This window comes from Gadus chalcogrammus, chromosome 17 (assembly GCF_026213295.1).
Source record: "Gadus chalcogrammus isolate NIFS_2021 chromosome 17, NIFS_Gcha_1.0, whole genome shotgun sequence".
Taxonomy (NCBI): Eukaryota; Metazoa; Chordata; class Actinopteri; order Gadiformes; family Gadidae; genus Gadus; species Gadus chalcogrammus.
The window spans coordinates 17,476,095-17,492,294 of record NC_079428.1 but is presented as its reverse complement, the minus strand read 5'-3'; the positions used below and the strand labels follow the sequence as shown (position 1 = coordinate 17,492,294).

Below are 16,200 nucleotides of genomic sequence, written 5' to 3'. Positions count from 1 at the left end.
CCCCCCCTCCCCCTCACCCCTCAGCCCCTTCACCCCCCTCCCCCCTCCCCCTCAGTCCCCTCTCTCTCACCCCTTCCCCTCCCCCTCACCGGCCCCTAACCCGGTCACCCCCCCTCCCCCTCAGCCCCTTCACCCCCCCACCCCCACACTCCTCCCCCCTCAGCCCGGTCTCCCCCCCCCCCCCCCCTCACCCCTAATCCTCCCCATCAGACCCCCCTCAGCCCCGTCACCCCCCCTCAATGTAACAATGTAATACCTGCTGGGTTTTATACAAGCAGGTTTAACTGTGATGGTCGACAGTATTAATATATACGTAAGATACATGATGTCAGCCATCATCTTCATTCCCAGTAGGATGTGACCTCACTTCCTGCTGTGTGGATGGACTTTCCATCTCAATAGTGAGTGTGTGATGTGATGAATCAAACAGACACTCACATCTCTGTGGAGCTGGTTTCAGCCTCCACACTCCACCGTGCTCCACACTGGGGGGGAAACAAAGTGAGAGCAGCATGTTGAAACATTCACCTTCATCATCTGCCGTCTCATCACGTTCTACACAACATGAGTGACAGCTGCCTCTTCAAACCACTTCATCTAGCAGCGACATGAATCCTTGTAGGAGACTTTTTCCCTGAGTGGTGAGCTGTCCTCTCCATACCTGAGAGTGTCCAGTCTCCAGCGTGGATCCTCCAGTCCAGCAGAGAGCAGCGCAGCTCCAGAGTCTCCTGGGTGATTGTAGCTCAGGTCCAGCTCAGTCAGATGGGAGGGGTTGGAGCTCAGAGCTGAGGCCAGAGAAGCACAGCCTTCCTGTGTGACCAGGCAGCCAGACAAGCTACACACACACACACACACACACACACACACACACACACACACACACACACACACACACACACACACACACACACACACACACACACACACACACACACACACACACATGTAAAATCCTGTGTTTTTCCAGTCTGTCAACCACTTAGTGAACGTCCTACTCCAAACACAAGTGCCTTTACCTCGATGAAGTATTTGTGGATAAAGAATTAGTAATTAAGATAATGAGTACTGGATATTAGGGGTGTGAACGGTTACAAAAAAATGTAAACGTTTACACAACCCCTACTTTTTCGTGTGCACGGTTAACCGTTTCTTTATTAATTAATGAAGCTTTAACTTTTTTTTTAAAGTGGACCGCAGTCGCGCTATAGGGGGATTATTTGTTTATCAACACGGCGGATGCGCGAGCAGAATGATCGCAGAAAGAACATTTGTTTGACCGGTTGCCACGGTTATCTCCGTGTGGTTCATTTGCAGTTGTGGTGTTAATTAGGATGTTATCAGCTTACTGTTACATTAAACTGTAATCAGAAAACGTGGTTATATGCTATAGACCCTATAGTATCGGTGGTATAAAGGCTGCGACAAATTTCAAATTATAAATATGTACACTTTATGTTGAAAGTATAGACAAAGTATAGTCGCTATTCCCATTGAAACGAATGGTGCGGTGATTATTCTTCAAAACGAGAGCTGGTAAATTGGGAAAAATTAATTAAACTGTAATCAGACAACGCGGTTATAAGCTATAGACCAGTGGTTCTCAACCTTTTTTGAGCAAACGCCCCCCTGACCTTACCCTGATCCTCTGGCGACCCCCCCCCCAATCATTTTTTTTTAACAAACTAACAACCCCACTCACACTTGTGTTATATTGCTCAAAGCTTTTAATGCATCATTATTCATTGATTTTGCGTTGGTCACTAATAGCAATGAATGCGCTCTGAGTCGGATTTGGTGAAAGAAATATATAAATATTCATGGCATGCAAATGTATCACCTCTGATTGGCTAACAGCACTGTCCATCACTGTAATAAACCCGATTAAACTTCCAGAGCGACGAGAGCGAGAGAGAGAGAGAGAGAGAGAGAGAGAGAGAGAGAGAGAGAGAGAGCGATAGAGAGAGAGAGACTATATGACTAATAGGCCTGTGGCACTTACTTCTGTTGTTATAAAGGTACTTGAGCGCCTAGTTTGTAGGTACTTGACGTACATCACGCTAGACCCTCACCAATTTGCCTACAGGGCTAATAGGGGAGTGGACGATGCAGTTTCACTTTGCACACATTTCATTCTGCAACATCTGAACACTAAGTCCACCTATGCCCGTGTACTAGGGATGGGCAAAATGATTCTTTTCCGGGAACTAGTTCTTTCAGTTCGGTTCACTATAACGATTCGTTTATTTGATTCGTTCGTTTTGATTCGTTCGTTACGTCAGATTACATCTTAAAAAAACCTTTTTTTTATAATTTTTTTTTTTTTTAATTGGTCGTGGGTCCGGATAGGACCGTCAAGACCGCAGTCCGCCGTTTGGAGATGCCTGCTATATAGTATGTCGAACGTCCCACCAATATTTATACCACTTGCTTACTCTCTATATTTCATTCATGGTTTTACATTTATAATTTTATTTTACTTTGCATTTAATTCTTCATTGTTCAGGCATTACAGAACTTGCATGGTCATAAATAAAAAATACGAACTGCAGTTTAATTTCTTTGTTTGTTCTTAAATTGACGTAGAATGGAGCAAAGACTCCTGGGATTGGGAAATGCGTTTATCCAATAAACAGATGGAGGTCAAGTCTATTTTCGAAAAAATTTAGGGGGATATATGAGTCGAATGGTATGACCCAAGATACGTCAGAGAGAGAAAGCGCGCATATTCGACGGTACCGCCTTGTCATTGGTTTACCCAGGTGCCATTCCAACACCATTGCTACCTCTCATTGGCTGAATCTTTGAGGAAGTTGTAGACTCAATCAATATAAGTCGCGGGGAGACGGAGCTCTGTTCGTTTGTATATTTTATTTACGTGACCATATGTTTGGTTGATGTTAAAAAAAAAGAATCAAAGAACCAGTTCTTCTTGTTTTGGGGAACCAGTTCTTGTCGTTCACGTTCGGGATTCGTTCGTTGTAACGAATCAGTCGCGACCGACACATCCCTACCGTGTACTGTTCATTGATTTTAGCTCGGCTTTCAATACCATCATTCCTGTCAGACTGTACAACTTTCTCCTGGCCGCAGGAGTTAATGCTCTACTTTGTCAGTGGATCTTAAACTTCCTGCCCAGTAGGAAACAGTGTGTTAAAATCCAGAATAATGTGTCATCACCAAGGATTCTGAACACCGGCGCCCCACAAGGGTGTGTCTTGTCACCTCTATTATTTTCTCTTTACACTAATAATTGTACATCAAACTCTGCATCTGTTAAAATGTTAAAGTTTGCAGATGACACCACAGTCATAGGCCTCATATCTGATGGGGAGGAATCTACCTACCGGAGTGAGGTTGAACAGCTGGTGCAGTGGTGTGAAGACAATAACCTTATACTAAATACAACCAAAACCACAGAACTCATAATTGACTATAGGAAAAGGCAGGCCAGCACCTTCCCATCTCCATTAATGACCAAGTTGTGGAGTGGGTCTCCTCCTTCCGCTTCTTAGGCACCACTATCCACCAGTCCCTATCATGGAACTTGAACATTAGTCTTATTATTTCCAAATCCCATCAGAGAATATACTTCCTTCGTCAGCTGAGGAAGTTTGGGGTAAGTCAGGCAGGCATGATCCATTTTTATCGTGCAGCCATCGAAAGCGTGCTCACCTTCTCCCTCCTGGTCTGGTATGGTAGTGCTACCAGCCAGGACAAACAACAGCTTGAGAGGGTAGTACGCAGGGCCTCTAAAATCATTGGCTGTAGTCTGCCTACCATAGGCTCGCACTATGACACCAGAATTTCAAGGAAAACTAGGAAGATCATCTCTGACCCCTCTCATCCAGCACACCACTTATTCACACTCTTACCATCAGGGAGGAGGTACAGAAGCATCACAAGTAAAACATCACGCTTTAGGGATAGTACCTATCTACAAGCTATACGCCACTTGAACAAGCACTAAGCACTTTAAGGTCTTTAAGATCTTCATGGCCTACCTCACTTGCAGTTTTTGCACCACTGTACTGTACTTTACGGCTGTCATTCTCCATGAACCATGCATTGTGTGTTTTTCATGTGTGTTAAGTGTTGCACTCCTTGTTATTTATGTGCCGTTTTGGCTTTCTGTCTTGTAATGTTGTGTTGTTATGTTGCTGTGTAATACATGTGAGCATACCAAAACAAATTCCTATCAACTGTATTTTACATACTGTTGAAATGGCTATAATAAACTTGAACTTGAAATAAACTTGAACTTGAGAGAGAGAAGCCACGTCTCCCGTCTTCCTTGGGCACCGCGACCGTGACCACGGCACTTCCGCGACTCCCGCCGTTCCCCGTGAACGAATGAATGAATGGCCCGGGAACCACGAGCACCGCGGCCCGGGCAACTTGGGCACCACGAAAACAGATCGCGCACAGAGGCCTAATTAGGCCCATATATTTTGTACTTGAAATGCAATGTTTTTTCACCCAAAAATTTAGAAAAGTTTAAGTTAGTTTAAAAAAATCACGTTCCCAGCGCCTAGGTTGTGCGAACGCCCCCGTTGAGAAACCATGCTATAGACCCTAGAGAATCTTTGGTATAAAGGCTGAGACAAATATCGAATTATAAATATGTAAACTTTATGTTGAAAGTATGGACCGTCGCGATTCCCATTGAAACAATGGCGCGGTGAATATTATTATTTTTTTACCCCCTGTACTCCCCCCTGCTCTAAACTATCACCGTCACGTATACGGGGGACAGTGGGGGGGCAATATTATTATATTTTGAGCTCATTTTTATATTTATAACTGAAAGGTTGCAGGCATATGGATGTATTAGAATATCCACCTGAACAAAAGGTGTTACATCTCCAATGATACAAAATCATGGATGTGGTCATCAAAGGTACTGAGTTATAATTAAGCAATAGATCACGCCAGGCTGTGGTACCCTTCACAGTGGTATAATGAGCACATACCACTGACTGAAGTGATCTATTGCTTTTATACAACGGTTACTATTATGGCGAAACGAAAGTCATAGACACACTACATTTTAAAAGAAACCAAGAAAGACAAAGTAGCCGTTTTTTTAAAGAATACAAAAAAGTAGTCCCTCCTGGCTGCCTTCAAAATGCACGACGGTCGCTATGCAACACACTTTAGCGTTCCTCCGAGAGAAGGCTCGGCTAGAGCGGTTCGCCGGCAATTTATCCGATGGAGCAGTTCACTCACCGTGTGCCTTAGCTTTCGTTAGTCTCTCCCTCGCCTTGCTCACTCCCGGAGTAACAACATTTACACCCTCTCCATCGTTCAATATATTTTTTACTTTGTAACTGTTTCTACTTCCAGGCGCGGAGTGATATGCAAACTTTTACAAAATGATTGGGCGTCATAGCAGTTATGTATACGCTCATTATACAACAGTTAGGAACCAATCAGATCGCTGGATTTAGGCCCCCCGTTGTATAAGCTGAGTTATATAACCGTCCTCTGATGTGGAACTTGTGGTGTTACTGTTTGACCATTGAGTAAAACTGACCTGAGAGTTTCCAGTGTACAGTGTGAACTCCCCAGTCCAGCAGAGAGCAGCTTCACTCCTGAATCCTGCAGATCATTGGTACTCAGGTCCAGCTCTCTCAGACTAGAGGAGTTGGACCTAAGAACTGAGGCCAGAGCTTCACAGCATCTCTCTGACAGATCACAGCCCTGCAGCCTTCACACAGAATAAAGAGAACAGGTTAGGAACTGTGATTAAAATAACTTCAATCTACAACTTATTACATAATGAAGAAATTGTGCTTATTCAATATTGGGTCTAAAATGTATAACTACTGTATATCAAAGTTGTTGTGAACGGGCGGCAGTAGCTCCGGAGGTAGAGCGGGTTGGCTGGTAACCTGAGGGTTGCTGGTTCAATCCCCAGCTCCTCCTAGCTGAGTGTTGAGGTGTGCTTGAGCAAGGCACCTAACCATAACTGCTACCGACGAGCTGGCTGTCGCCTTGCATAGTTGACTCCGCCGGTGTGTGAATGTGTGCGTGAATGGTGAATGTGTGACAATATTGTAAAGCGCTTTGGGTGGCCAATGGTTAGAAAAGCGCTGTATAAATGCAGTCCATTTACATTTGTTTTGCAGTGTTTCAAAATCGTTTAGTATATTAATCTTACTTTTTGTTTGTAGTATTATGTATACAATGCATTGTATTGTAATATATGTCATTAGTTCATCTAAAGCGATGTTTTGTATATGATTAGAAGTTTAATTTTAATATTATGTATATTGTGTTTTGAGGAAAGTAAATATCATAGCGAATAGGAAAACACTTTGCGAGCACGAGAAATAAGACAGCATTTGTGTGCTTGGGGGTGTCAGTTGCGTGCTGCTTCACTTTACGTGCACACTTTTATGGTTGTAAATCTGTTAAATGTCTTCTGATATTGAACCTTGTTGTGTTACTGTTTGACCATTGGGTAAAACTGACCTGAGGGTTTCCAGTGTACAGTGTGGACTCCCCAGTCCAGCAGAGAGCAGCTTCACTCCTGAATCCTGCAGATTATTGGTACTCAGGTCCAGCTCTTTCAGACTAGAGGATTTGGAGCTGAGAACTGAGGCCAGAGCTTCACAGGATCTCTCTGACAGATCACAGCCCTGCAGCCTTCACACAGAATAAAGAGAACAGGTTAGGAACAGTGATCAAAGTAACATACATCTTTAAGTTATTCAATAATGAAGGAATGTTATTAGTTTAACAAACATACTAAATAATTAGATGTAGAAATGTTAAAGAGTTGTTTAGTTGAGATTGAAAATGTTTTTTAAATGAATACTCCTCCTATATTCTATTGTTGTGAATATTCTCTTATGTGTACTGTAATACATTACACGTTAATAGGACACCTACAGAGATGTTTTGTATGTTATTATAACTAGTATGTTTATTCTGTTATGCGTAGAATAGTAATACATGTTGTTATGAACCTACAAAGATCTTTTTCATGTAATTTTAACCTTATATTCCAGTACTAATTATATTTTGTAGTGTGTATTGTAATACATGTTATTAGTGAACCTACAGAGATGTTTTGGAGGCTTTGACCACTGGCAGCAGCCTCAGAAGACCATCTTCTGAAGCAGAGTATTTCTTCAGGTCAAACACGTCCAGCTCCTCTTCTGATGTCAGTAAGATGAAGACCAGAGCTGACCACTGAGCAGGCGTGAGAGGTTTTCCGGAGAGACTTCCTGATGTCAGGTACTCCTGGATCTCCTTCACTAGAGAACAGTCGTTCAGCTCATTCAGACAGTGGAACAGATTGATGCTTCTCTCTGGAGATTGATCTCCTTCTATCTTCTCCTTGATGTAAGACACTGTTCCCTCATTGGTCTGTGACCTACTTCCTGTCATTCGCAGCAGACCTGTTTTAATCTGAGTGATCAGTGATATTTTTTTCTGTCCCAGCAGACCTCGTAGGACAATCTGATTGGTCTCCAGAGAGAGGCCCAGGAGGAAGCGGAGGAACAAGTCCAGGTGTCCGTTCTCACTCTGTAAGGCCTTGTCCACAGCACTCTGGTAGAGGAGGAGTTTATCTTTCCTGGAGGTTGAGAGCAGATTGACCCCAGTATTGATAAAGGACCAGAAGACATAAAGGGCAGCCAGAAACTCCTGGATGCTCAGATGGACAAAGCAGAACACCTTGTCCTGGTACAGCCCACACTCCTCTTTAAAGATCTGGGTGAACACTCCTGAGTACACTGAGGCTGCTCTGATATCGATGTCACACTCTGCCATATCTGCCTCGTAGAAGATCAGGTTGCCACTCTCCAGCTGGTTAAAAGCAAGTTTTCCCAGAGAAACAATGATATCCCTGCTCTCTGAGCTCCAGTCTGGATCTGTTTCAGCCCTCCCATGGTACTTCCTGTCCCCCTGTATGGACAGGACCCTCAGGAAGTGGCTGTACATCTGAGTCACGGTCTTGGGCATCTCTTCGATCTGGGATTTTTTGAAGATGTCCTCCAGAACTGAAGCAGTGATCCAACAGAAGACTGGGATGTGACACATGATGTGGAGGCTTCGTGATTTCTTGACGTGGGAGATGATTGTGCTGGCCAGCTTCTCCTCTCTGAATCTCTGCCTGAAGTACTCCTCCTTCTGTTGGTCGGTGAACCCCCTCACCTCTGTCACCATGTCAACACACTCAGCAGGGATCTGATTGGCTGCTGCAGGGCGTGTGGTTATCCAAATGCGAGCGAAGGGAAGCAGGTCGCCCCTGATGAGGTTGGTCAGCAGCACGTCCACCGAGGTGGACTTTGTGACATCAGTCCAGATCGGGTTTCTCTGGAAGTCCAGAGGAAGTCGACACTCATCCAGACCATCCAAGATGAAGACAACTTGGAACCGGTGGAATCTGCAGATTCCTGCTTCTTTGGTCTCAATAAAGAGGCGATGAAGAAGTTCCACCAAGCTAAACTCTTTCCCTTTCAGTAAATTCAGCTCTCTGAAAGTTAGGAGAAATGTGAAGTGTATGTCCTGGTTGGTTTTGCCCTCAGCCCAGTCCAAAGTGAACTTGTGTGTTAAGACGGTTTTACCAATGCCGGCCACTCCAGTTGTCATCATTGTTCTGATTGGTTGATCTTGTCCAGGTAAGGGTTTAAAGATGTCTTCACATCTGATTGGTGTTTCTTCCTTGGCTGGTTTCCTGGAAGCGGTTTCAATCAGTCTGACCTCATGTTCCTTGTTGACCTCTCCACTGCCTCTCTCTGTGATGAAGATCTCTGTGTAGAAGTCGTTCAGATCTGTTCGTTTTCCTGCTTTAGCCATTCCCTCAAACACACACTTGAACTTCTTCTTCAAATTAGACTTGATTTTATGTTGGCAATCGACAGCATCAGATCCTAAATGAGAAAACATCAGATGACATCAGTTAGTGGATGGTGATCAGTGGAACCAGGTCAATATTTCCTGTTAAATTATCAACTTCATGATATTTAGTGGCTTCATTACTTGTGGTCGGAAAAGCTGGTTGTGAAGGACTGCATGTTACAGATTCAAAATGTTAAGGACTATTATCTCCACAGCAATATGATTGGTCTAATGATAGTAATAATGACAGTGAATCAGTGTAAAGTGATTTGCTATGCTGGTACAACAAGACAGGGTTTCATCCCTTCCACTGAGTTGTTCTGCTGTTGGTCTGCAGTATAATGATTAATGTTAATGTGGCTTCATAGCTTGCGGTCGGAGAAGCTGATCGTGAGAAAGACTGCATGTTACAGATTCAAAATGTTCAGGACTTTTCGTTTTTACCACAGCGATATGATTGGTCTAATGATAATAATAATGATAGTGAATTGGTGTAAAATGACATGCTGATCTAACAAGATAGTGTTGCATCTCTTCCACTGAGTTATTCTGCTGATCTGCAATTTATGTTTAATGTTATTAATAATAATAATAATAATAATAATAATAATAATTACAATTGAATACGATTTTATTTCAAGGCGCCTTTCATGACACCCAAGGTCGCCTAATTCATAAAACAATCTAGGGTCAAAAACAGCAAGAGCTGCATCGCCAACAGCATGATCAACACAAGACATAAGACCCAAGTAGGAGGGGGTAAGAACAGTGAGGAGACCCAGGTAGGAGGGGGTAAGAACAGCAGTGAGGAGACCCAGGTAGGAGGGGTTAAGAACAGTGAGGAGACCCAGGTAGGAGGGGGTAAGAACAGTGAGGAGACCCAGGTAGGAGGGGGTAAGAACAGTGAGGAGACCCAGGTAGGAGGGGGTAAGAACAGTGAGGAGACCCAGGTAGGAGGGGGTAAGAACAGCAGTGAGGAGACCCAGGTAGGAGGGGGTAAGAACAGTGAGGAGCCCCAGGTAGGAGGGGGTAAGAACAGTGAGGAGACCCAGGTAGGAGGGGTTAAGAACAGTGAGGAGACCCAGGTAGGAGGGGTTAAGAACAGTGAGGAGACCCAGGTAGGAGGGGGTAAGAACAGTGAGGAGACCCAGGTAGGAGGGGGTAAGAACAGTGAGGAGACCCAGGTAGGAGGGGGTAAGAACAGTGAGGAGACCCAGGTAGGAGGGGGTAAGAACAGTGAGGAGACCCAGGTAGGAGGGGGTAAGAACAGTGAGGAGACCCAGGTAGGAGGGGGTAAGAACAGTAGCCCAACGGGGATACGAGGGGAACCCACGGTAGGGGGTCATTACAGCGAGAAGGCCAGTGGGAACACATGTGTTGAGGAGGGATTTCAATGTTGTCAGGGTGTCTCTTTCAGTTCAGTTCAGAGCCCTAGCACCCAGGGTGCTGAGAGCCCTAGCACCCACGGTGCTGAGAGCCCTAGCACCCACGGTGCTGAGAGCCCTAGCACCCACGGTGATGAGGCGGGAGGGCGGGACGGTGAAGACCAGCTGAGGATGACGAAGGGAGCGGCAGGGCCTGTCCTCCTGGAGGAGGTCGGGGAGATAAGTGGGGGCCACGTTGTGGAGGGCTTTGTCGGTGAGCAGAAGGGTTTTAAGGTCAATGCGGTGTTGGACAGGGAGCCAGTGGAGTTGGACGAGTATGGGGGTGATGTGGTCGGGTGATTTGGTGCTGGTAATGATGATGTTTAACATTCTTTAACCTGAGACCCCCACTATTACCCTACATATCCGGATCAAACCATTTAACCTGATGCGCCACAACAACCCTACATACTGGATCAAACCATTTAACCTGATACCCCACAACAACCCTACATACTGGATCAAACCATTTAACCTGATACCCCACAACAACCCTACATACTGGATCAAACCATTTAACCTGATACGCCACAACAACCCTACATACTGGATCAAACCATTAAACCCCAAAGAGGAAAGATTGTCTCCACATGGAAGTTTGATATGCATAAGTCTAACATTATGTCATTTAGTCTGAACAAAAAAATAATAATCTCCTACTGCTCTTCAAAATGTGTACTTATTCTGTCTTTTCAAGATAAGAGTCTCTTACCGCCCCGCAGTGTGTCGGCCAGTCCCTTCTGGTTCATCTCCATCAGGCAGAGCTTTGTGATGTCCACCACTCCCTCTATGGCGCGCCTCCTCTGCTCCTCCTTCTTACCATCCACCTCCTCCTCCTCCACTCTCTGACCCTCTGAGCATTGTGGGTAATCTGAGAAGAGATCCCTCCAGAGCTTCTTCAGCTCCTTGTCGAGGAAAGCGTGTGCGTTCTCCTCAGCCCTCTGGAATAGAACAAACATCAAGGAGAACTTTACTCTGAACTCACTGAGGACATCAGAAGCATCTTTCCTGGATTCACGTCCCACTGGATAAGAGATGCTTTCTAATGTCCAAGGAGAGCTGAAGTCAAAAAGTCTCGGTGGCCATTTACACACCTTGATCAGCTCTGTTTGATGCTGCTGTGGAGACTGAGCACTGGTAACCTTTGACCTCTTCTGGTGTCTGTGGGGAACACACACACAAACACACACACACACACACACACACACACACACACACACACACACACACACACACACACACACACACACACACACACACACACACACACACACACACACACACACACACACACACACAGGCAATTATATTTCCCCAGACTTGTAGATATCAGCATCAGTAGACTGACAACAACCAACTGGTCTTTTTTCATCGTCTTTTTTAAACCCCTACCTCTCCTCTTTGGAGGGGCGTCCATCTTTAAAGTCCCATGGTGCATCCATAGACCAGTCACTCTTCATGGAGACACAGCTGGGTCCAGGGGAGTCTGCTCTCTGCTGCTGGACTCTTCTAGAAAAACAAGAACCAGGAATAATGGATGTTTGATAGAAGCTGTACCTTTATAATATATTATGAATCCTCACCTCTTTTCAATAGATTGATTTCCATCTTTAAACCCAACAGGAAGATCCATAGAGCGGTCACTCTTAATGGAGACACAGCTGGGTCCAGGGGAGTCTGCTCTCTGCTGCTGGACTCTTCTAGAAAAACAAGAACCATGATTGATGGATGTTTGATAGTTGGTGTTTCTTTAGGATCTTTGATGAATCCTCACCTCTTCTCAATAGACTGATTTCCATCTTTAAAGTTAAGAAGACGTCCCATAGAGCTGTCACTCTTCATGGAGACACAGCTGGGTCCAGGGGAGTCTGCTCTCTGTTGCTGTACTCTTTTAAAAAACATGAACCAGGATTTCTGTCAGTTTGATAGAAGCTGTACCTATATAATCTCTAGGGCTGTCAAGTTCTGGTCGGTTGGTTAATCGGTATGCACTTGTTAGACCAAATTCCCTTTGGTCGGACTATGGCTGGTGTTCCTTTCATCAGAACACAGAGCTTCTTAATCCATTATTTTAGGGTTGGGAGGGGCAAATGCAGACTGATTTGTTTTATGTTTGAGTGACGGTCTATATTGTGTTAGAAATAACATTAATTATGAATAAATTAGGTTGAAGGCTCCGTAGCCTCTGTTTTAATAATCATATGGTTTAATAAACTATAAGACTTATAAGACAAGAGGTCAAACCCCCGGGTTCCTCAACGTTGAACTGGCCCATAAGGAAGACCGCTAGTCCTAACTTACTGAACCTTTACTCCGCTACTAACTCATTGATTCCAACAAAGTCATCGATCTGGCAGCATTTGGTTAAAAAGGACGACAAAAAAGCATGCAAAGTGTAGAGTAAGTTTGTGGGCAGATCAGCTAAAATGGTGGCATGGGTACTTTTTTCTTAATATGTCTGTGATTCTTCATCCCCCTTCGTGTTTAACACTCGCTAGGCTTTGAGTGGGAACACATCAGAATTGGCTTCTTGTCACTAATCCCAGCAGCATCCAGTGGGCCCCGTTATATTACACACAGATAAAAGCTATAATCAATTCTTCTGTGGTGTCTATAAACGACGCTGCCCGACGCTCCGTGGCTCGTCCGCTGTCTGCTTCATATTGAAGCTCTGCCCTAACCGAGTGGACTCGGACCGAGAGGGGGTCTGAAACCCACTGCCCTTCTCCAAACAGACCTCATGTGATATTGAGGATAGCAGGTAGAGTACAACGCACTGTTGTAGATTATGTTGATCCAGAGATAACGTGCACATTGTTTTATAATCATCTTTTCACCATCGACCAATCGATTGGTCAGAGAGTTGTTTGAATTTAAGACTACGGCCCAAATCATCATCTCTAATCAATGCTTACCTTTTCTCAATAGACTGAATTCCATCTTTAAAGTTAGCAGGAGGTCTCATAGAGCGGTCACTCTTCATGGAGACACAGCTGGGTCCAGAGGAGTCTGCTCTCTCCTGCTGGACTCCTCTAGAAAAACCAGAACCAGGAATAATGGACGTTCGATAGAAGCTGTATCTTTATGATCTCTGATAAATCCTCACCTCTTCTCAATAGACTGATTTCCATCTTTAAACAGGCCAGGATGATCCATAGACCAGCCACTCTTCATGGAGACACAGCTGGGTCCAGGGGAGTCTGCTCTCTGCTGCTGCTCTGGGCTTCAACACACACACACACACACACACACACACACACACACACACACACACACACACACACACACACACACACACACACACACACACACACACACACACACACACACACACACACACACACACACACACACAGCTTTTACTCGGACTAATGATGGAGTCATGATGCATCACTGCTGAGCTCTGAGATGGACAACAGTCACAGACAGAGAGATCCTCTTCTTACCTCTTAGCTTTGCTCCGGCGGCCATGTTCCCCAGACAGAGTGGTCTTAGAGGTAGGACCCCCCTCCTCTATCACCTCATCCATAGTAGACTGGAGAAAAAACGTTCCGTCCCATACGGCAAAAAGTTATAAATGTAAGGGAAGAAACTGAGGTTAAAGTGTTTATAAAACACGTTAATCAGGTGAAAGGTTTTCAAAGCGGAGAAAGAAAGGCTCCTCGCTGCGACGGACCGTCAGATGAGGAAGAAACTTAGCTGAACCGCCCCTCTGAGCGGATGTCAAATGTTTCCTGGGAAAACGGGCAGCATGCGCGCGCACGCACGCACGCACGCACGCACACACACACACACACACACACACACACACACACACAGAACTGTTGGAAGGGGAAGTACTTGAGGAACCGAGAGCAAGAGAGAGATAGATGGAGAGAGAGAGAGAGAGAGAGAGAGAGAGAGAGAGAGAGAGAGAGAGAGAGAGAGAGAGAGAGAGAGAGAGAGAACAGCAGAAGTGGAGAAGGAGGTGAACTAGTATATGAGCTCTTTTGAAGCATGATGTCATCTGTACCTTTACATGCAGAAACCCGGTCCAAACCGGTCCGAACCGGTCTCTGACCTAGGTAACCTGGTCTTTATCTGATTGAATCTGCATTTCTGGTGCGTCTGTTAGCGATTGTGATTGAATGCAGATATATCCCGCACATTTTGAGCCACATGCAAGTTGAAATGCAACATTGTGACTTTAGTTGAAGTCCGCTCCCGTTAGACGTTGAGCATTACTGTAATTAGTTCCACTGCAGTGACCCTCAGGGACCACCAGATGAGGTGCCATGCCGTAATTCCGACGCCTCATTGTTCCGACGTCTCAGTGGTCCGAAATATTTCCCATTAGATCGACATGCCACGATGCCGACGGTTCAATATCCCGAATAGGCCCCTTTCCTGCGCTTCTGAACTTTGCTGCGACATTTACATTTTACATTTAGGGCGTTTAGCAGACGCCTACAATAAGTCAAAGAAGAAAGACAACAATATATCTCTGCTGGTACAGTTAGGATGTTCAGAGAACCAAGTGCCAATGGCCGTGGTCTGTAAATGTTCTAGAAAACTCTGGGTGCTCCGGCGGGAGTCCTGGAGCTCTATATCTCAATAAATCACATTAGACGTAGATATCTATATCATATAAAATATATTATCACGGTCAAAAGCTGTTTGCGCCTCCAGACAATATAATTAATCTCTAACGACTGCGTCGGTTTCTCCGACGTCTCTGGTTCTTCCACGTCCACATCAATCTATCAATCTGAAGTGGACTGAACCACGACATGGAGGAGAAAGGGATTGTTGCCCGCGATTGTCTCCCGCTGGAGCCCCGCTGTCGAGGCCTTTCTGCCTTTTGTTTTAACCCTATTAAATTCTTTCTCTAACTGCTCTTGATACCTCTTAGCTTACCTTTATTCAACCTGGTGTTTGGCGTGACCAGGGTTTGTTCTGGCCCACTACCCTGATCCAGCTTATCCCGGTTGCTTCGACCGGTTGGTGAGTACCCCAACATCTGCGTGTTCAGCATTTAAGTGTGTTTAAGTGTGGTTACATTTTACACACTGAAGACTACAAACACACAAAGAGAGAGGGAGACCCCCTCCAGCTAAATGACCCCTCTCCATCGAGAGACTACAAACACACAGAGAGAGAGAGAAACCCCCTCCAGCTAAATGACCCCTCTCCATCGAGAGACTTCAAACACACAGAGAGAGAGAGAGAGACCCCCTCCAGCTAAATGACCCCTCTCCATCAAGATACTACAAACACACAGAGAGAGAGAGAGACCCCCTCCAGCTAAATGACCCCTCTCCATCGAGAGACTACAAACACACAGAGAGAGAGAGAGACCCCCTCCAGCTAAATGACCCCTCTCCATCGAGAGACTACAAACACACACAGAGAGAGAGAGACCCCCTCCAGCTAAATGACCCCTCTCCATCGAGAGACTACAAACACAGAGAGAGAGAGAGACCCCCTCCAGCTAAATGACCCCTCTCCATCGAGAGACTACAAACACACAGAGAGAGAGAGAGAGACCCCCTCCAGCTAAATGACCCCTCTCCATCGAGAGACTACAAACACACAAAGAGAGAGAGAGAGAGACCCCCTCCAGCTAAATGACCCCTCTCCATCGAGAGACTACAAACACACAGAGAGAGAGAGAGACCCCCTCCAGCTAAATGACCCCTCTCCATCGAGAGACTACAAACACACAAGAGAGAGAGAGAGAGACCCCCTCCAGCTAAATGACCCCTCTCCATCGAGAGACTACAAACACACAGAGAGAGAGAGAGACCCCCTCCAGCTAAATGACCCCTCTCCATCGAGAGACTACAAACACACAGAGAGAGAGAGAGAGACCCCCTCCAGCTAAATGACCCCTCTCCATCGAGAGACTACAAACACACAGAGAGAGAGAGAGACCCCCTCCAGCTAA

The 16,200-nt window shown here is 45.4% G+C and overlaps 1 protein-coding gene across 9 annotated transcripts; it reads right to left on the bottom strand.

Moving 5' to 3' along the window:
• Positions 1–298: 298 nt before the first annotated feature.
• Positions 299–13,983, bottom strand: LOC130406842 (NACHT, LRR and PYD domains-containing protein 12-like). 9 transcript variants are annotated; one of them, XM_056612498.1, is made up of 13 exons: positions 13,721–13,983; positions 13,381–13,497; positions 13,190–13,306; positions 12,049–12,162; positions 11,858–11,974; positions 11,667–11,783; positions 11,369–11,435; positions 10,987–11,215; positions 7,067–8,882; positions 6,475–6,648; positions 5,534–5,707; positions 662–835; positions 299–485 (listed from the first exon to the last, which is right to left on the bottom strand). In XM_056612498.1, the coding sequence occupies exons 1-13, from the start codon at positions 13,801–13,803 to the stop codon at positions 329–331; spliced, it is 3,456 nt and encodes a 1,151-aa protein (XP_056468473.1). In that variant the 5' UTR covers positions 13,804–13,983; the 3' UTR covers positions 299–328. The 9 variants fall into 9 exon arrangements, with proteins under 9 accessions (XP_056468473.1, XP_056468476.1, XP_056468475.1 ...); XM_056612501.1 differs by having other exon boundaries at positions 11,667–11,780; XM_056612500.1 differs by having other exon boundaries at positions 11,858–11,971.
• Positions 13,984–16,200: the final 2,217 nt, after the last annotated feature.

Excerpts from the sequence above, each read along its gene's own strand:
- LOC130406842 (XM_056612498.1), bottom strand. The coding sequence starts at position 13,803 with ATGGATGAGGTGATAGAGGAGGGGGGTCCTACCTCTAAGACCACTCTG. Across the intron at positions 11,784-11,857 it reads AATCAATCTATTGAAAAGAG|AAGAGTCCAGCAGCAGAGAG; the intron begins GTGAGGATTCAT and ends TTGTTTTTCTAG. Across the intron at positions 5,708-6,474 it reads TGTACACTGGAAACCCTCAG|GCTGCAGGGCTGTGATCTGT; the intron begins GTCAGTTTTACC and ends TTCTGTGTGAAG.